The sequence below is a fragment of the Anguilla anguilla genome, chromosome 14 (assembly GCF_013347855.1).
Source record: "Anguilla anguilla isolate fAngAng1 chromosome 14, fAngAng1.pri, whole genome shotgun sequence".
NCBI lineage: Eukaryota > Metazoa > Chordata > Actinopteri > Anguilliformes > Anguillidae > Anguilla > Anguilla anguilla.
In genome coordinates this window covers 36,745,246-36,766,568 of record NC_049214.1, presented here as the reverse complement: position 1 = coordinate 36,766,568, position 21,323 = coordinate 36,745,246, and the positions used below count along the sequence as shown (strand labels likewise).

General features: G+C 44.7%; 1 protein-coding gene across 1 annotated transcript in view; it reads left to right on the top strand.

Moving 5' to 3' along the window:
* The window catches only part of si:ch211-127i16.2 (probable flavin-containing monoamine oxidase A), a 41,864-nt gene extending 21,986 nt beyond the window's left edge, over positions 1-19,878 (top strand). Inside the window, exons 10-13 of the mRNA XM_035391735.1 lie at positions 1,175-1,333; positions 10,697-10,783; positions 13,436-13,536; positions 18,742-19,878. Coding sequence (XP_035247626.1) covers positions 1,175-1,333; positions 10,697-10,783; positions 13,436-13,536; positions 18,742-19,075 — 681 coding nt within the window. The 3' untranslated portion in view covers positions 19,076-19,878. The remainder of the gene's footprint in view (positions 1-1,174; positions 1,334-10,696; positions 10,784-13,435; positions 13,537-18,741) is intronic.
* The last annotated feature ends 1,445 nt before the right edge of the window (positions 19,879-21,323 follow it).

Genomic DNA, 21,323 nt, shown 5'->3' with positions numbered 1-21,323 from the left:
CAACGATCGGACTGATCAAATGGCAAGTGGCCTAGCACACAGCGTCTTCATACCGTGTTAGGGGGATTAAATCATAAATTCAATTTATCTGTTAAAAATAAAGTAGTCTACACTTAACAAATAAGATACACCAGTCTGTTATCTACCGTGTTAGCTTCCAGAATAACCAGCAAAAACAAAACCTGCACTTCAAGATTGTTTACAATCTACACATTGCAGATATTTTCCATGAATGCGGAGAAAGAAGTGCATGTATCCGCAAATAATGTTCATTAAAAATGTGCACAATTTCGTACTGCAGATAAAAATAAATGTAGGCTATAAGGCCTAGGCTACTCGCTATAACTGCCTATTTTGGGAGAGCTGGCTATATATGATAGTATTGAGTAGCCTATTCTGTGAATTAATTGTATTGATACTGAAATCAGGGGAAGATTCCGCCACTGCTTAGTGATTAAAACCGATTTTTAAAAAATCGCATTTATCATTTAATCTCCCTAACACAGTGCGAAGAAGCTGTGTGTCCCTTTCCAATTGCTTACTCAGATCGTTTACATGCTTGTTAATCACTGAAAATTAATTAAAACAGTTTGAGATCAATGATTAGTTTAAAGGAACGTTTTCTGCCCCACCAATTTTCAGCTCACCAGTCGCTACTGAAAGGAGGAAGAAAGGGAGGACAAAAGAGGAGGATGACCGATTATATTTGTGGGTAAAAACATTCTCAGCATTGATGACACTCAATAGACTTTAAATATTTAATGTAAAAGCTTGCATCAATAGTATACATTCTTTTTAAAACATTGTTTTCCTTAATTACAATTATGTGCACAATACATTAAAGATACAACTATTTTGAGCTGAGACATTCATTGGTTTTTACCTTTTGTCACCCACCTCCCACCGGATCTCAGGGTCCTCCCACTTCCCAAATCCCAATTTAACCCCTGCATGCGCCCACATCACACATGCACACACACACATTGCCTGTACCGTGTACATATCTTTGTGCTTTCCAGTGTGCAAGGCATCTTCTTATACATCTCGCACAGTGCTTATACATCCATCTTATTGTACATGTATCTTTAGAGCTGACATTTTATAGCCATTATCATTTACAATTGTGTCTAAAGTAGACCAGATGTGTCAAAGATATTTGAATCCTTCTCCTCAGGCGTTTTGGCGGGAAAAAGGCTTCTCCGGGGAGGTTGTGGTGCAGGCCTGTGCAGGCTGCCCGTTCAGCGTCACCTTCGACGCCACCAGCCCCGGCGGGAGCCCAGCGCTGGTGGGGTTCATCGCCGGGGGCCAGGCCTCGGACTGGGGCGCCAGAACGGTGAGGGAGCGCGACCCGGACCGCCACGCCCTTCCCTCTCTTCCTAGGCTCTCTCCTTTCTTCCTCCTCCGGAGTCCTTTTCCTCTCTTTCATTAACTCTGCCACTTCAAACTTTCTACCTGCTGTCTCATCCTCCCTTGATCTTTTACCCCTGCCAACCCCCCCGCACCCCTCGTCCCCCTCCCTGCCCCTTAGCTGTCCCAAACCTGGCCTGATGAGCATGATGGCCTCGGCCCGCTCAGAGAAGGTGACAGAGAGAGGCAGGAAAGTGGCTTGTCGGATGACCTTTCCCGCTTTCCGTGTCTCCTCCCCTCCTTCTCCGCATCCCTCTCTGCTGCCATCCCCCCTTTTACCTCTCTCAAAGGCACTCCTCTGCTTCTGACCCCCGGAAGCTCTTTCCCATCTTCTCTCTACTCCCCTGCAACTCCTCCTCCATGCACTTTTCTGCTAGCCATTTTGTGTCCCACTTTGAGAAGAAGGTTGACAACATCCAAGGCTCCTTTCCCCACCTTCCTCCAAAACCAAGCCCTCCCCCCCCCCCAAAACCAACCCTGTTCAAACCTCTCTAACACTGGCTGAATGTCTCCCTCCTATATCCCCAGATGAAGTTCTAAAACCACCTGCCTTCTCGCCACCCCAGTCCCGGTTTTAGGCTACTCTGATTGGGGGGGGTCACAGATTTTGGGGAGCAACTTTTTATTCACGGCACAGTATGGGTATTTACTCTTTCTATCCCTTTGGTGCAGGTTAATACTCATCTGTCCATAAGGCTTTTTTTCTGTACTTTTTTAGTAAACTCTAATCTGGCCTTTAATTGCATTGCATTTCTTTAGCAGATGCTTTTATCCAAAGGGATGTACAAAAGTGCATATCAAGGAACAATGAAATGGAACAACTACAAAACACGGGTTCGATAAGGTACAGTACTCATTTTGTACAGTTATTCACAGCCAAGCACGCAAAGTCCAGTTCTGTTCTGTTTTGTTCTTGAGGCTTACCAGGAGTTTGCATCTTGTGGTGAACTCTCTGCGGTTATTCTGGTGCAGTCTTCTCTTTACACATCTATGTGTAAAGAGATGCCAACATCCTGGAGAGTGCGCTTGATCTGTCTGGCAGTTGGAAAGGGGTTGTTCTTGACAAAAAAGTATTCTTCTGCCATCCACTACAGTGGTCTTCTTTGGTCTACCAGGTTGTTTACTGTAGCTAAGCTCACCAGTGCATGCATGCTTTACAGCGTTATCAACAGTTGATTTAGACACACTCTGTGTTTTGGTGATTACTGATTTATTCTGGTTTACTGGCATCGACCCTTCTTTAGTCCTCATGTTGAGAGACAGCAGCAAATGACTCCAAATGCAAATGGCAACCCTAGAATCAGCTCTAGACCTTTTGTTAGCTTTCTTGTGTGCAAACTAATGATGCAACAACACACTGAAGAACCATCTGAGCAGCTAACTGTAGAATTGCTTTTGGTCCCCTAAAACGACTGTGTATAAAAAGGTCTATAATTCCTACACAGATCACCAAATATGGATCCAAATAAAAGCTAACAGTCTGTACTTTAACCCCATATTCATTGTTTCATTTCAAACCCAATGTGCTGGATTACAGAGCCAAAACAACACAAATTCTCTCACTGTCCATACACAAAAATATCATTTTCTGTTTTTTCAAGCTGCATTTGAGCACAAATGTATTTTTCTTAATGGTGAACTAATTGTATAGACCTGCATTGCTTAGTGAATTTAAAAAAACTGAAGATCAGTGACTCAATCTTTTCCCTTAAATTTTATACACAGGCTCAGTTATGCGGATGTGGTCAGGAAGTTAATATCAGACTGCTGTGTTTTGGATCATTTTTCTTTGAGATTCTCTCTCCCACCTCCTCCCCTCTTTGGTCATTATTATTAATGATGAGCCACAGTATCAAACAGGTCTTTAATATATATCGTATCCCAATTATGAACTACAATACAGCCTGCTACTGCATGCAGGATTTCCTGCTAAACAGATGTATCTCCTTGAGTACACTTGTAATGTGACATTTCTCATAATTTTGTTCTCTCAAATGGATAAATGATAACATGAAACTACAGAACGCAACTTCATATTACTGCTGAATAATAACATAACCGTTCCAAGTAATTGTGTGGCAATTTTCCCCCGGTGTGTCAAAGTGACGGCATAGCAACAGGAAGAAGCCCAAATAAGCAGGATGCTCTCTTGTTACTCAAAGTATAATAAAGAAACAGTATTTCTCTCTAATGACACCCTCAAAAAGGACTCTCAAAAGGATAACCAGAGCCACAGAACACAACTTCATATATACAATGTATACACACATTGAATTTAACTAAATCTAGTTAAAGTATTTTATTTGCTATTATGAACAGAGCATTTGTGGTTATTTTATTGCTGCAGCTCCTGAGCCGAGAAGTAGTAGTAAATAAAGTTTTTTGGCATTTCCGTGATTTCTTCAGTTTCTTTAGTGCTTTTTGTGATTTACTGGTGGTTTTGGATGATAACTCTAACGTAGCCCACAGTGTTATTTGTATTTTATAGACAAATACTTTTTAATTTCCAAATGCTGGAAAGAGACAATGTATGACAATGTATAAGATTCTGGAATATGTCCTTGTCAGTTTTTTATTTTTAATTTCCACTCCACCCACCCCCTCCCATTGGCTCTCCCTCCAAAGCCCCTCCCAAAAAAAGCATGCGTGCAAGTTGCCTGAGTACTGGAGAGAGAGGACCTATGTGGCCTGTCTTGTCATAGTCATTTTGAAGTCACTTCGGCCAATTTCATATAAATTCGATGTATATGTTAAAAATGTTTTGGGATTCATCTTATTTTAGTGAAGCAATATCTTGGCTTTCATAATCTGTATGTCTAAATGCCAAATTTAGAGTAAAAGTATAGTTTTGAAGCTTTTAAGTGCAAGATGATAAGATAGCACTGGATATTAGCGTCGTTTTAAGGTCTGGCTTTGGCTAGAGCTGAGCTAACAGTATTTCTCTGACACCCTCTGCTCTCAAAAAGATAACCAGAGCCATAGAACGCAATTTAATATGTACAACATATACAACTTCATATATCAACTCTGCTCTGCTCTTATCTGTGTAGCCCCGCCCTCCTTTCAGAGCCCTGTCCTGATTGGTCATTAAAATACAAGTGTGGTGAAATATGGAGTTAAGTAAGTTATTGTTATCTGTTGATATGTAATGTAGATTTAACCATATATGAGCAAAAGTATATTCAAATAAATGTACATACCACACCTATAAACCTACCCACTGTCACCGAGAAGCCATCTGTCACTGATATCACCTGTGAGGAAGCGGTGACTCAAATCTCAGTCGTGTGTGCACCCTGGTATTTAACCTTGTCGTAATCTATAAGCATCGAATAATCTATAGCCTGATTGACTTTACATACAACCTGTATGTTTATTGAATGATACCCGCTTCTCTGAACAAAAGCCTGTTCGTTCTCAGCCAGTGCCCTCGATGGGAATGTGCTAATTCAGGTGTTTTGGGAGACCGTAAACAGTGCGTTCAGGGTTCACTCGACACCTGCGATGGGGCTCAGGAAACAGAATAAAAATCAGTGTTTACAGCGCCTGGGGCTGCCGTTCTTTACCGACATATCTGCACCCGGAGATAGGCTCTGCGTGTCCCGTGGCATTGTCCAGCGTCCTCAGGAAAGCTGCCAGTCGCAAGGAAGTGCTGTGCTGCCAACCCTTTCAAAAAAGACATTTATAGATGTCTGCCTAAAGTGGGCTACCCTCTTCTGAACTAAATTCCAGGTAGTGTACAAAAAGTGCACTTTCACTTTACTTTCAGAAAGTAAACGTAGGTCACGGTTTTAAAATGCATCAAGTATAAGGATGCAACATTTAGAAGAAATGGTTTACCTGGGCTATTCCAGGAAATACTTCTGGCAGACTTGAAATTTGCCAGTTTTGTCTTATATGCACTGTAGTACATGATAATATAAACATATAAAATATACTTAAATATAACTCATAAAAAATGAACTTCATGTCCTTGGCCTATACTTCTATAAATACAGGTTTATGTACTACTTTCTTGTAAGGGAACACTTGATGTGAGACTGTTTGTGATTGACCAAAGATATCACTCCTTATTTTTCTTTAAAAAGTACTTCAAAGCGCTGTTTCTAAACTTACACAGCTTCCCTCTCAGAAGATCCTGCTGGACCCCAACCAGTCAGGCTTCAGCCCCGCCCACTCCACCGTGACTGCACTCCCTTTGGTCTCTAAAACCCTCTTTACCCCTAGAGCTGCCCCTCTGCCTTCTCTCTCTAAACCCTCTTTACCCCTAGAGCTGCCCCTCTCCCCTCTGTCTCTAAAACCCTCCTTACCCCTAGAGCTGCCCCTCTCCCCTCTCTCTCTAAACCCTCCTTACCCCTAGAGCTGCCCCTCTGCCTTCTCTCTCTAAACCCTCTTTACCCCTAGAGCTGCCCCTCTCCCCTCTGTCTCTAAAACCCTCCTTACCCCTAGAGCTGCCCCTCTCCCCTCTCTCTCTAAACCCTCCTTACCCCTAGAGCTGCCCCTCTCCCCTCTGTCTCTAAAACCCTCCTTACCCCTAGAACTGCCCCTCTCCCTTCTCTCTCTAAACCCTGTTTACCTCTAGAGCTGCCCCTCTCCCCTCTGTCTCTAAAACCCTCTTTACCTCTAGAGCTTCCCCTCTCCACTCTGTCTCTAAACCCTCTTTACCTCTAGAGCTGCCCCTCTCCCTTCTCTCTCTAAACCCTGTTTACGTCTAGAGCTGCCCCTCTCCCCTCTGTCTCTAAAACCCTCCTTACCCCTAGAGCTGCCCCTCTCCCCTCTCTCTCTAAACCCTCTTTACCCCTAGAGCTGCCCCTCTCCCCTCTCTCTCTAAACCCTCTTTACCTCTAGAGCTGCCCCTCTCCCCTCTGTCTCTAAAACCCTCCTTACCCCTAGAGCTGCCCCTCTCCCCTCTCTCTCTAAAACCCTCCTTACCTCTAGAGCTGCCCCTCTCCCCTCTGTCTCTAAAACCCTCTTTACCTCTAGAGCTGCCCCTCTCCCCTCTGTCTCTAAAACCCTCCTTACCCCTAGAGCTCCCCCCTCTCCCCTCTGTCTCTAAAACCCTCCTTACCCCTAGAGCTGCCCCTCTCCCTTCTGTCTCTAAACCCTCCTTACCCCTAGAGCTGCCCCTCTCCCCTCTGTCTCTAAAACCCTCCTTACCCCTAGAGCTCCCCCCTCTCCCCTCTGTCTCTAAAACCCTCCTTACCCCTAGAGCTCCCCCCTCTCCCCTCTGTCTCTAAAACCCTCCTTAGCCCTAGAGCTGCCCCTCTCCCTTCTCTCTCTAAACCCTCCTTACCCCTAGAGCTGCCCCTCTCCCCTCTCTCTCTAAAACCCTCCTTACCCCTAGAGCTGCCCCTCTCCCCTCTCTCTCTAAAACCCTCCTTACCCCTAGAGCTGCCCCTCTCCCCACTGTCTCTAAGTAATTAATGACATATTGAAATATACATTCGTAGTTGTGACAAGAATACTCAAAATGGTAGAACAGAAATCAGGAGTATTTAAGAATTTTATAATCCTGATTATTTTTATAATCACAAAGAAATAAAAAAAAACCCTTAAATGGTCAGAAACAGGAAGTCTTTCACAGCCTGTGTTTCTGCCTCTCTATGGTATAAATTCCACAGACCCATGACAGATCGTTACTGTCAGTGTCTGTCACGTAACGGGTAGGAAGGACCCAAACGCAGAGTAAAAACACAAACCCAAAAAGGGAAAATTAACAAAGACTTTACACGACAGGGAACAGAAAAACCAGGCAATCAAAAGGCCACGCAGGGCACTTCCAAAAAACGCAAAACAGCAAACTCAAAATTCAAACACACACAGAGCAGAAACCAGGCAGGAACGAACAGTCAGAAACACACAAGCAGGGCAAAACATGGGCAAGCAGAAACACACATGAAATGCATTCAGAACACAAGGAACCAACACCCGAGTCAGGGAGACAAAAGACTTAAATAGACTCAAAACCAACAAGACACAGGAGGGCACAATTAACAATCAAGCCAGGACTGGGTGGGAACAACGAGACACAAGCAGAAACAATAAAATAATTGAAAGCAATAATACAATTAACCAACAGGGGAACGAGCAGGACACAAAACAGAAGTGCTGCCATCTGGCGGCCCAACAAGGAAAAACTGAGACAGAAACACAGAACCATGACAGTGTCATCGACATTAATTTCCTCCCCGACATCTGATTCAGTCTCCCTTACCTCCTGTAACATTGCTAACACTTAATTTCTGGTCAATTTTTGCTTTGTCGTTGTAAATCTTTGAATAACTTTGGACGACTTTATATGCCTGGGTCATAGCTAGCTAACTAAATACACTGTGTAGCTAGCATATGACATACAGTAGTAACTGTAATAAATAGCTAATTACGCTGCCGGTTGCTTGGCAACACCAGTGCGTATAGGCTTGAGGTGTCATTTTGAAACAACGTTATGTGCAGCAATCAATTTAATCAAGCATACAGGCAAGATACATGATGGTCAGTTCAACCATTCATGGCCGTTTGACACGTATTTAACTTTATTTCCTTATGCAATATTGATATTAAAATTAAATCAGAATGTTGAATACGTATGTTTAGGAAAAGTCACAAAGGGGGCCATATTGATTTCATGATGTCAGATTTATTGATTTTCTTGAAGTGATAGCGGTAAAATTGACCTTTGTTGCACGTCTAGTGCTAGACCTGTCTGTTGCCTTTGACATTGTTAACAAACTATTTCTCTCCACCCTGACGGACCTGGGAATCTCTGATCCTGCTCTCTCGTAGTCCTCCTCCTACCTGTCAGGCCGAACCTATCAGGTATCTCTGTCTTTGCCATGGACCCTTTTCCACTGGGGTTCCTCAAGGCTCTCTCCTGGGCCCTCTCTTCTTCTCCCTCTAGGTCCTACAGGTTTTCACTCTACAGCATGCGCTGAATCAGTGCCAGCTCGACCACTTCGCCCTGCTGCTGCTGGGTCATATACACTCTGCCATCCGGGTGACTGGTTCTCGCTCATCCTGACTATGGAGCTTTTCCACCCAAGGTCCCCAGTGGTGGAACTAACTTCCTGTTCCTCTACGAACCACTCGGTCATTGCCCATCTTCCGCTATTGTCTGAAGACACATCTCCTCAGACGGTACCTTGGCTAACTGTCACTACTCTGCAGGGCACTCCCAGTCTAGGATCGCTCTTATCACTTGAATTCTTCTAAATGTTCCTGTAGCACTTTCATGTTACACTTCTATTTCCACCCAGCACTTTTATTGTTATCTTGATTTTGCAGTTTGTCGTCATGCCTCCTAGTTTGACTTACCATAACTTTCCGACGTAGCCTATGCTTACTGTGTGAACTGGACTTGTGTTCATGGCTATGGATAACTGTTACATAATGAGTACTGTACCTTATCGGACCTGTGTTTTGTAGTTGTTCCAGTGACCTTCGGTATGCACTTACTGTATGTCGCTTCGGATAAAAGCGTCTGCCAAGTAAATGTCATGTACTGTAATGAATCAGACCCTTCCTCAGCAGGGATGCTGTCCAGCTCCTGGCTCAAGCTCCATTCATCTTCTGACTGTAACCGCAACCCCCTCCTGGCTGGGCTCCCAGAGGGCTCTCTGAAGCTCCTTCAGCTCATCCAGAACGCTGGGACCCCTCCTGGTTTTCAGCCTCCCGAAATTTTTTTCAGGTTACCCCCCTCCTGTGTTCCCCATGGATCCCAGTGGCTGTCCACCTCAGATTATAAACTCTGGTGTTGGGGTACAAGGCTGCTAAAGGAGCTGCCTCCCCCATACCTTCAGGCCGCGGTCTAGTCCTGCGCCCCAACTCGTGCTCGACTCTGCTGCATCCGGTCACCTAGCGCTCCCCTCCCTGTGACAGCCTGGTCATCACTCTTTCCGGCCTCCACTCTTTTCCCTACTGGCTCCCCAGTGGAGGAACCACCTGCCCCCCTCAGTCAGGAAAGCAGAGCCCCTCCCTTCCTGTGGGGCTAACCTGAAGACCCATCTGTTCATAAATACCTCTCCCCCTTCTCCCCTCTGATTCCCTTCCCCTCTTCCACATCTTCTATCTATCTTTACTTCTATCTATAATTTACAAAAAACACCTCTCTGTCATCTCTTCAACGTGTTAATTGTAGTGACAGGGTCCTGGATCTCTGTAAAGCTGCTTTGTGACTATGCCCCTTGTATAAAGTGCTATACAAATAAAATTGAAATGGCCGGGCCATTACTCTTATTAATTATTAATTGCTACATGGGATGTTGGTGATTCACGACTCTGTTCCTCTCCTTTGTGCTCTCATTGTAAGTCGTTCTCGATTAGAACATCAGCTAAATGTCTAGAAAGTGTAAAATGTTACTATTTTACACGCTTCAAAATAATGTCAAAATGCTAACGAGATAAAAAAGATAAAAGTTTAAGAACCCTGTTACACAATTTATAACCTCGGTTATTATTTTAATTTGATGTACATAACTCATGAGCAGCAGGGTTTGTCTTGGGTGGATAAGGCAGTAAAGGCGGTCACTGATGCAGACTGATCACTATAACCTTGACCAGGTGTGTCCATCCCTGGGCTGGGAGAGCCAGAGTTTGCTGGTTTCTGCTTTCTCCTGAGAAACAGCAGCTAATTTCGAACAGAGAACAGATGAGGTTGTTAACAGTGCAATCAGCTGCTCTAAATAATCAATGAAGCAGTGAAAATAAACAACAAAATGTAACACAAATTAATATGTCCGTTCCCTAAAATACGGTAGATCTTAATGAAGAGGAAAATGGGGCCAGTTAGCCTGAAGGTGTAGACAGGAAGACGATGCTTCTCTGGCCTGTCCTTTTCTGCAACGTGACCTTTCATCCATCCCTGAAAACCTCATCTTTTATTAAACCTGGGAGAAAAGTGAAAAGGGAAAAAAAAAAAAACCTCATACAGACATCTTGGGGGTGAATTCATGCAAGTTTTATTGATAAGCATTATAGATTGATAAGGAAGCATCTGTAAAGTGCCCTGTTCTTCCCCGAGTGTAAAAACCTGGCGGTCTCCTTTTCATGTCACTGTTTTAAGTCCCGAACCCAGCATCCAGGAAAGTCAGGTTTTGAACCGTAGTCATGGTGACTCATGAAAAGGCCTCGGTCTAAGCTCTTGGTCAGGCCTCCTGTCCCACCACCGTCCCAAGTAACCACAGGCTGTGCTTTTAGGAGACGGCGTGGTGATCGTGTCAAGCGGGACGGATGGGGGGGGGGGGGGGGGGGGGCTGCCGCCATCCCGTCTCAGCGGTCGTTTTTTTTCTCTCAGGAGGACGAGAGGAGAGATTCCGTCATCCTCAGTCTGCGGAAGTACCTGGGCCCCGAGGCGTCCGCTTTCATACACTACGGAGAGAAGGTGAGCCTGTCTGCCGCTGTTTTTGGCTGAAATGTCGGGCGTCTGCTTTCGTGCGATTGGAGCAGAAGGTGAGCTCGTTACTGACGCTTGTACCTGGCATGCTGATAGAGCCCGGTGGTCCAGGGTGGGTGTTAAAAGCTGAACGTGCAGTGAGTCATACCTATACCACTCAGCACACAAGCCACAGTCATCATATAAATGCCACACGTGCACCAGTACTTTTCCGTTCCCAAGCAACCAGCAGCCAGAGCCATTTTGGGCTCTGGAGAAAGGTGAAGAAGAAAAGATAACTTGGGGGGGGGGGGGGGGGGGGAGGTATGATTGTTTGTGTAATACAGATTCCCCTTTTCCAGGAGATAAGTGACTGGTCTCCCTGGTAACAACAGCGTGGTCTCCCTGGTAACAATGTACCCCTGGAAAGACCATACGGAACCTGCAAATTGGCCAAACCAAAGCTATTGTTATCTGTTTGTTCTCACAACACGGAAACTTTGTGTGCTGTGCCTTTGACGTTTACATTCCATCAGAACGGCAATCATCTCTTCAGGGAGTCTTACTGGATGATAATAATAAAAATAATGGTAAAACATAGCCAACCTCCCTGCATTTAACCTGCACCACTGCAATAAGGCTAACCTGAATTCATGTAAAGCTTCAAAGTCATCTAGGGAAAAATTCTCACCTTGAGGTAATTACTCTGCTGGGTTAATCTCAGATGTTTTTTTTTTCCGTGATTGAATAGCAGTTAATTCCCTTAAGATGACTCGGCAGTTTTAAATCCAGGGTGGAGGGACAGAACAGATTTGCCTGGATTGTGCATCAGAGAGGGGGATTGTATAGGATCTGCTTTTATATTCGTCCAGGGACCTCCTTGGGGATCGTGTGGTTGAAACACTTACCCTCTACATGGCCTTACTGTCTTTGACCTTGCTTTTTTTCTTGACTGACGATTGGTGCATTCAAGAATCCATATTCGTTAGCAGTTAATTACCTTGTACTTAATTGATAACACATGCTTTTTTCTCTAAATTGATACTTTATTTCTTTTTTTTTTAAATTGTGTCTCGTTGCTTTATTGTAATATTCTGAAATTCACCAAAATTTTCAAATGCCCGCTAGCTATTTGAAAGGGGATTATTATCATTATGTGATTGAACCTCCTCTTTAGTCACTGTGTCCTTAAGCATGGCGTGTCGCTAAACAGTAATAGTTTGTTATTATTATTAAAAGGAGATTTCACTAAGTTAAAAATATTTCCCCTGGAGTGATTACTATTATTTTATGAAAATTAACATCCCGTTTTTAAAATACTCTTTTGAATTGCAGTTAAAGGCAAAAGAAAAAAAAAGATAAAAGCTACCCCATGAGAGGCAATTAAGAAAGGGGTGTAATAAAATGCTAATGGGTATGGATTATTTGGCTAATCAAATACATGATCATTAATGAAGAAAAAACATTGAGAGTAATAATCGTTTCAAACTTTATTTCCGTGCCTGTCGTGCTATAGGGTTCTTTGGAATGCCTAGAACCCCCCCCCCCCCCCCCCCCCCCCCCCCAGAGGTACTTGCCTAAAATAGAAGCTGAGGAGCCCCATTCTGGGGTGAGTCCTGGGTGACTGTACCATTGGTGGGTAGTTACCGGGGGGGGGGGGGTAGGTGGTGTTAGGACCTGACAGACTGGGACTCTCAGCACATTGAGCTGTAATTGTGCAGGGAATGGGAGGCGTGAGGTGGTGGGGGCCCAGTGTTCCATCTGTTCTTTTGGTCCCAAAACCCTGACCCTGCCCCTGGGAACAGCTGTCCTTGTCCTGGGGGCAGGGTGAGATTGATCGGCCGGAGCTCCAGGAGGCTGGTGGGCCTATAGGCTGCTAGCGCTAGGCTTATGGGCCTATAGGCTACTAGCGCTCAGCTCGTGGGCCTATAGGCTACTAGCGCTCAGCTCGTGGGCCTGTAGGCTGCTAGTGCTTGGCTTGTGGGCCTATAGGCTGCTAGTGCTTGGCTTGTGGGCCTATAGGCTGCTAGCGCTCAGCTCGTGGGCCTATAGGCTACTAGCGCTCAGCTCGTGGGCCTGTAGGCTGCTAGCGCTCGGCTCGTGGGCCTATAGGCTGCTAGCGCTAGGCTTATGGGCCTATAGGCTGCTAGCGCTCGGCTCGTGGGCCTATAGGCTGCTAGCGCTCGGCTCGTGGGCCTGTAGGCTGCTAGCGCTCGGCTCGTGGGCCTATAGGCTGCTAGTGCTTGGCTTGTGGGCCTATAGGCTGATAGCGCCCGCCTCTATGTGTGCTTGTGTAGGCAAGGGTGGAATGGCTGTGTCTCCAGACGGTGTGGCCTTGTCAAGGGGATGACTTCTTTGGCTGGCCACGCTTGCTCCGAATGCCCCAGGGCTTTTATTCACACTGTTTGTTCTGATAATAAGACATTTTGAAAATGCCTGCTGGCTGGTTGACCTGCTCCAGCCTGGTGCAGAATTAGGTAGTTTCTGACTGTTATATGAGGGGGGGGGGGGGGGGGGGGGCGTTGTTTTATGGTAGGGAAAACTGTTTTCTGAGAGGGGGGGTTGTTTTATGGTAGGGAAAACTGTTTTCTGAGAGGGGGGGTTGTTTTATGGTAGGGAAAACTGTTTTCTGAGAGGGGGGTTGCTGTGTGATGGTTGCAGGATTGGGCCAGGGAGGAGTTCAGTGGAGGCTGCCCGGTCAACATCATGGCTCCTGGGATGTTATCCTTCTACCATCCCAGCCTCCGAAAACCATGTGGAAGGTACCTGCCTGTCTATCTGTCTCTGTGTCTGTCTGTCTGTCTGAAGGTCTTTCTGTCTGTCTGTCTGTCTGACTGCCTGTCTGTCTGAAAGTGTTTTTGTCTGTCTGTCTGTCTGTCTGTCTATTTATCTGAAGGTCTTTCTGTCTGTCTGTCAGTCTGTTTGAAGGTATCTGTCTATCTTATGGTCTGTCTTTCTGTCTGAAGGTATCTGTCTATCTTATGGTCTGTCTTTCTGTCTGAAGGTATCTGTCTGTCTTATGGTCTGTCCTTCTGTTGGTCTTATCTGTCTGTCCATCTTAATCAGTCTGTCTGCTTAGCTCTGTCAGTTTCCATGGTTGCCTGTCCATGTGTCAGTCTGTTATTCACCAATGGAAACCTGACATAATGCTTTGGGATGATACAGTACTTGTGTTACAGTACATGTCAGACAAACTGCAAGAGAAGGACATATCAGCCATGCAGTTTCATACCAAATAGCAGTGATGAAATATTCCTAAAATGTTTTACCTAAACCTTACATATAGTTTGACAACTGGTCATAGGAGCAGCATTACTGGCCATCTTAGTGACAGTCTAAACGCAGTAAGGTAACCTTGCAGTAACATCAACTGTGTCACGAGTAAATCAGCCAAGCTGCCAAGTAGCATTAGACCATCAAGAAAACAGACCTTTAACTATTAATCGGGTGCCTTTGTACATCAAAGTGAGTTTCCCCTTTGGAATGGCAGGGCTTGAGTGGGCAGGGCTTGGCTGAATCCAGGTGTTCCTTAGCAGTACTGCTGTGTGGATCAATCTGGGATGGTTTGCCTTTATTGACTAATGCCTTCCCGTGGGATGGCTGGGTGGGTGAATCTTTGATTGAATCTGGAAAGGGGGGGCTGACAGAGACCTCTTCCCCCGCCCCGCCATTGCCCTCTTCCCTGTTGGAAGTTGGAAGAGATAAATTCAGTCAAGGAAAATGTTCCTATAAGGCAGATAGTGATTTGTTTTTTAACCGTGGAGTCATTCTTATTGGGGAACAAGGGAACGTAACGATGGAAAGTCTTTGAACGTACGCGACAAACAGAAACGAGCTAGCAAGCTACACACAGAGCTGTTGCTACTGAGAGCTCCAGCTTCTCCAAATTATTTATTTATTTATTTATTGATTTATTGTAATTTATCCCCAAGGTGCAATTCAGACAGATTTTATTTTGGAATTTATGTATAGTTATTTCATAGAGTAAATTTAGCCATGTCCTGTACCAGGAACTTTAGTCTTATGGAAATACCTGGAATAGAATAGAATAAAATAGAGTAGAATATAATAGAATCTAATAGAATAGAATAGAATAAAATAGAATAATTTTATTTTTCTTGCCAGATGTTACGCGTGGGCCTCTACCGTCAAAGCAACGGTATTTATGATATAAGAGCTAATGGCTTGCAAAAGAGGAAAAGATCCCTTGAATGTTGCCTGTGATCTTTTCGGCTGTTTGTCTGTTCAAAGGAGGATGTGAGGTTATATTTATATCTTTGCCCTTAAAGAAAGACTTGAGTGTAACAGACTCTTTAAATGGTTTGACTTGCCTGTCACAAGAGGGAAGAAAATAACAGACAACAATATTTTAGACCTCTGCACACATCTTGTGAGTCTGTAGGAGAAGGTTATTTTCATGTTTAAATGAGATAGGGAAAAAGAGAGAGAGGGGGAATAGCGAGTTGTTACGGCCGGCTCGAAGGGTCGCAACAAACAACGTCCAAATCACTAAAAACAAGACAGAAACTGATCTAAAAACACAAACTCAGACATTTATTAATCTAAAACACAACTAAAACAAACAAAAACTCTCAAAGTTCACGAAATAATGGGGCTTCAGAAAAACGTACCAAACGCAAACCACACAAAAGAAACCCCAAAGAAGAATTCTCCCCAGCTTCATACTGCAGGGCTTATATTGGGCCGCAGGCAGGTGGAGGCAATCAAGAAATTAAGCAATTGGGTATTACCTCCACCTGCACTACCCAGGCAAGCAGAGGCTGGGGACGTAACACACACAAACATGCACGGGTACAAACACACACACAAACCCACACACACACACAGGCACACAGACACACAAACACGCACACACGCACAAACACACACAAGCATGTACATACAGTTCTGGCACGCAGACATGTGCACACGGGCGCACACACACACACTCACAAACACGGGCGCGCACACATACGCACAGACACACGCACACACACACACTCACAAACACGGGCGCACACACATACGCGCAGACACACACACACGCACACACACACAATCAAAGACTATGGGAGTAGAATGGCAGGTTGGTGAAAGGTTTTTATGAATAAATAAATCCGCGCATGCATAATGCATGCCGAAATAAACAGAAATACAAAACATATAATCGCACAGCGACAGATGTACAAAGAAGCTCTTCGACGAGAAGGCTAAAACGGAGACGTTTGTTTGAGTGTCCGGGGACATCCGTGGCTGGTGTTTTATTTACAAATCGACCGAAAATATCGCTTACATTCCCCGGGTAGTGCTACAGTAGTTAGCTAATGGACAGGGGCCAGATTTAGTGGATCACTGCAAGCGTGCAGGAGCATCCCTACTGGATAATGCATCAGCGCTGGAGAGCTTGCGCTTGCAGGGAATGGGCTTGTGATGTGCAGTAAATGTGGTATAGTGGGTAGGGAACTCCACTTCTCTCTCTCAAGTTTCGGGTTCAGCTCCCCCGGCGAGCCTCAGCCTCCCGCTAAAGCCGTTAGCCTCAACCGCTCCGTCGAACGTTCGGCCGCGCAGACGGAGCGCGTGCAAAAGGCACGCCGCGCACGCCGCGCACGCCGCTCGGGGTCGTGCAGTCTGCTAAAATGGCGTCCGGAAAGTGCACGGCGTTTAGGTTTTTCCCCGACAGAAGCGCTCTAAAACAGTATCCGGTTAGTGATAAGCGTCTTGATTAAAGAGGCTGATTTGCTGAGTCGGGTGTTTTACTGCTTGGCGAGTATAAAAGCCTGAACATGCACAGGCCACATCCCTCACTTAGCGGCTCATGTCAGGCTACGGCACGTATTTTTATAAAAACGAAAATAAACTAAACTAAAAAAAAACCCATGGGTTCTGTTGGAAGGGAGGAGGGGGGGTGAGTGTGTGTGTGTGTGGGGGGGGGGGGGGGGGGTTAGGTTGGTCCCACAGCATTACACAATGCCCATCTGCCCTCATATTAAAACATTTCTTCATCCCCGTCCTATTTCGTGGCCACGAGGTTATTACCCGTTGTTATGTAAATGTATGTACGTATTTGCATTTCACTGGGAGCGCACAGACAGAACCGTTCAGCTTCAGTGGTCATATGAGGGTTAGAAAAGGTTTGTGAAATGACCAGAGGGGATGCAATGCATGCTGGGATTGGGAGGGTGGCGGGTGGGGGGGGGTGCCTGGCCATTGGTTAATGCTTTATAGGGTGACAGTGACCACAGGAGGTTTAGGGAGGAGACGGAATCTGTGTCACAGTATATTTTGTAATTTGGAGAATGGGGGTGTTTTATATACAGTGCTGTGTGTAATGTGTAAGTATTTGGATAGGGACACAATTTTTTTCTGTTTTGGCTCCGTACTCCAGAACATTTACCTTTAAATGAAACAATGAATGTGATGTTAAAGTGCACACTGTCAGCTTTAATCGGAGAATATTTACATCCATATCGGGTGATCCTTTCTGGAATTACTGCCCTTTCTGTGAACAGCATCCCCATTTTAAGGGAGCAAAAGCAATTGGAAAAATTTACATAATCTGAGATGAAGTCATCATATTTAGTACTTGGTTGCAAATCCTTTGCATTTGATGACCGCCTGAAGACCTGTGACCCATAGACATCATCAGACGCTGGGCATCTTCCCTGGTGACGCTCTGCCAGGCCTGTACTGCAGCCATCTTCAGCTCCTGTTTGTTTCCTGGGGCGTTTTGTCCTTAGTCTTGCCTTCAGAAAGTGAAATGATTGTTCGTTTGGATTCAAGACAGGTGATTGACTTTGGGCCGTGAAGACCATTCCACTTCTTGGCCCTGAAAAACTCCTTGGTTGCTTTAGCAGTGTGTTTGGGGTCGTCCTCCTGCTGCAAGGTGAAGCACCATCCAGTGAGTTTGGGGGCATTTGGGTGAATCTGAGCAGATGAAATGTTTCTGCACACGTTCATCCTGCTGCTGCTGTCAGCAGTCACATCAATGAAGACAAGTGAGCCCGTTTCTGTAGCAGCCATGCATGCCCAAGCCATAGCACCCCCACCACCATGCTTCAAAGATGGACAGTGGGGGGCTCGCTTTGGATCATGAGCAGTTCCTTTCTTTCTCCACACTTTCCTCTTTCCATCCCTTCGGTACAGGTTACTACTCATCTCATCTGTCTACGAGGCTTTGTTCCAGAAATCTACAGTTTAAAAAAAATGTGCTTTATAGAATAATGGCTGTTCTGTTCTTGAGGCTTACCAGTGGTTTGCATCTTACAGTGAGCCCTCTGAGGTTATGCTGATATAGCCTTCTCTTTATGGTGATGTTTCACGATCGAAAGTCTTCTGTGGTCTACCAGCTCATTTGCTATTGCTGAGCTCACCAGTGCATTCCTGCTTCCTAACAATGTATCTGTAACAGTTAATTTTGACACACCCAATGATTTGGCTATGTCTCTGATCAATTTATTCAGATTTTTCAGCCTCATGTTTATGTATTGATACTTATTCGGTCCTTATGTTAAGAGACAACAGCAACAGACTCCAAATGCAAATTCCACACCTAGAATCAAATCTAGACTAATGATGCAAAGACACACAGCTGCTGCAGGTATGGCTGAGCAGTCAATTGCGTGGGTCGCTCAATATGGATTTAAATGGCCTAAAAGCTGACAGTCGCACTTTAACCTCATACTCACTGTTTTACTTCAGATCAGTGTGCTGGAGTACACAGCCAAAACAACCAAACGTGTGTCACTGTCCAAAACTTGCACATTGCACTGAATACATTGCATGGACATTTGTGTTTATATATGCATATTTTCATACGTGTGTGTGTGTGTGTGCTTGCCTGTGTGCATGCGTGTGTGTGTGTGTGTGTGTGTGTGTGTGTGCGTGTGTGTGTGCGTGTGTGTGTGTGTGTGTGTGTGTGTTTACGTGTGTGTGTGTGTGTGTGTGTGTGTTTACGTGTGTGTGTGTAGGATCTTCTGGGCAGGCACAGAGACTGCCACGCTGTGGTGCGGTTACCTGAGTGGGGCGATCCAATCTGGTCAGCGGGCAGCACTCGAGGTCCTGGGGTGTCTGTCCCCCGAATCCCTGTCCCAGCAGCACCTGGAAGCTTCAGAGTCCTCACGAAAGCACCCTGACCCACGCAGGACCTGGCCTGCCCCCCCTGCACCTAACCCATCCTGCACCCTTCTGGCCATTGCCACGGTTACACTGGGAGCCGCTCTCCTACTGGCCCGTCCTCAGCCCTTCCGAGTCCTGATTGGACGGGCCTTGGCTTGTGTGCAGAAGGCTGGCTTTCAGCGATAAGCCACGTCGAGACAGTGAAGGTCAGATGTAGGTTGGTTAAACCTACTGGCTGTGTTGTTGTAATGTACTGCTACCTTTTGAATTTGTCTCTCTGGATTATAATTTCCATTGAACAAAACTGATATTGTACATTGAGTGGATAAGCGAACAGTATTGAACGAAGGTTTCAGTTATACACACTGAAGGCCTTAAATGCAAATGTCATTGCTAACTTGATGGGAAAATCTTGTGTAAAATGAAGCCTGTAACTTTGTAATATTAAAATGGAGAAAAGTCAGCAGTTGACCTTACTGAAAACATATGGAAATGTCACCACATTCAGAGATAAAACTCATTTCTGAATATATTTGCCCCAAAAGGGAGTCATTGTATTCATGCCGGCATTACATTACGGTCAGCACAAATGCTTGCTTTAGGGCTGTAACGTTCCTGCACCTTGCACCAAACCCCCCGTTGATCTACAGATCCTTTCTTTCCCCTGGAAAGGAAATTGCTTTTCACGGGCTCAGGTTTGCCTCGTTACGTGCGGCACATGTTCGGCACAAACGTTGGCAGACATAGCTGTGTGAAATAGCTTATCTGTCTAATCATACCTTCATGTTACAGCAGAAATTGATGTTTGTTAGGTTAACATTGCACTTATTGATTAGAAATGGGCCTCTGTGCCTTCTTCCTGATACCTTTGTGTTCCTGAGAGTGACGCTGATGTTCTCCACTACTGTTCAGAGCTGAGGATGAGAGCGCATGCTGTGTCACTGTAATGTAATGTAATTATAATAAACTGATAATGCGATGAATAATAAGTGAAGCTATAATGAGGTCGTACACACACTCTCACTCACCGAGTCTGGCTGAGTTTAAACTGACTCTCCACATTATATTGCCCTTCATTATATGCACCTTTGCGATGAAATCGCCTTTTTTGTGTTTCGGTTGAAAAGTCTTCATTTCTAGGCTGCCTCATGTTCCTCTCATCGCGAAACTGAGCTGCCCTCCAGAGACACGGTCTGTGGAGCGTGAACTCACTTCCTTTAGACTAAACTTACTTCCTTTAGACTAAACTCTCTTCCTTTAGACTAAACGCATTTCCTTTAGACTAAATTTACTTCTTTTAGACTATACTCTCTTCCTTTAGAGTTAACTCACTTCCTTTAGACTAAACTCGCTTCCTTTAAACTTACTTCCTTTAGACTAAACTATCTTCCTTTAGACTAAACTCACTTCCTTTAGACTAAACTCACTTCCTTTAGATTAAACTCTCTTCCTTTAGACTAAACTCACTTCCTTTAGACTAAACTCTCTTCCTTTAGACTAAACTCACTTCTTTTAGAGTAAACTCACTTCCTTTAGACTAAACTCTCTTCCTTTAGAGTAAACTCACTTCCTTTAGACTAAACTCGCTTCCTTTAGACTAAACTCGCTTCCTTTAGAGTAAACTCTCTTCCTTTAGACTAAACTCTCTTCCTTTAGACTAAACTCACTTCCTTTAGACTAAACTTGCTTCCTTTAGAGTAAACTCACTTCCTTTAGAGTAAACTCACTTCCTTTAGAGTAAGCTCTCTTCCTTTAGAGTAAACTCTCTTCATTTAAACTAAACTCACTTCTTTTAGACTAAACTCACTTCCTTTAGAGTAAACTCTCTTCATTTAGAGTAAACTCACTTCCTTTAGACAAAGCTCACTTCCTTTAGACTAAACTCGCTTCCTTCAGACTAAACTCACTCCCTTTAGACTAAGCTTATTTCCTTTAGACTAAATTTACTTCTTTTAGACTATACTCTCTTCCTTTAGACTAAACTTGCTTCTTTTAGAGTAAACTTGCTTCCTTTAGAGTAAACTCACTTCCTTTAGACTAAACTCACTTCCTTTAGATTAAACTCGCTTCCTTTAGACTAAACTCACTTCCTTTACATGCTCAGGCAATATGAGAACGAAAATATAAACTCAAAGTTAGCTCCAGATTCCAGAAATATGTGCTTCAACCTTGTGAAATGTGAAATGAGTCCGTCCTAATTGCCGACGTCTGACTGAGCTGTCATACGAGCCTCAGTGTGGAGGATAGCTCGGTCTGTCTGGAGTGTAGGCGGAGTACTGTTAATAATCAAGGTGCATCTGTGTTTCTGGCATACTGGCCTGTAGGCCTGTACATGTGAATGGGACAGACCTACCGGTGAAATTGATCATACATTCCTTGCGGCACTCTTAAAAACGCAGTTTGAACTTGCCAGGATTTTAATTCATGCGATTAA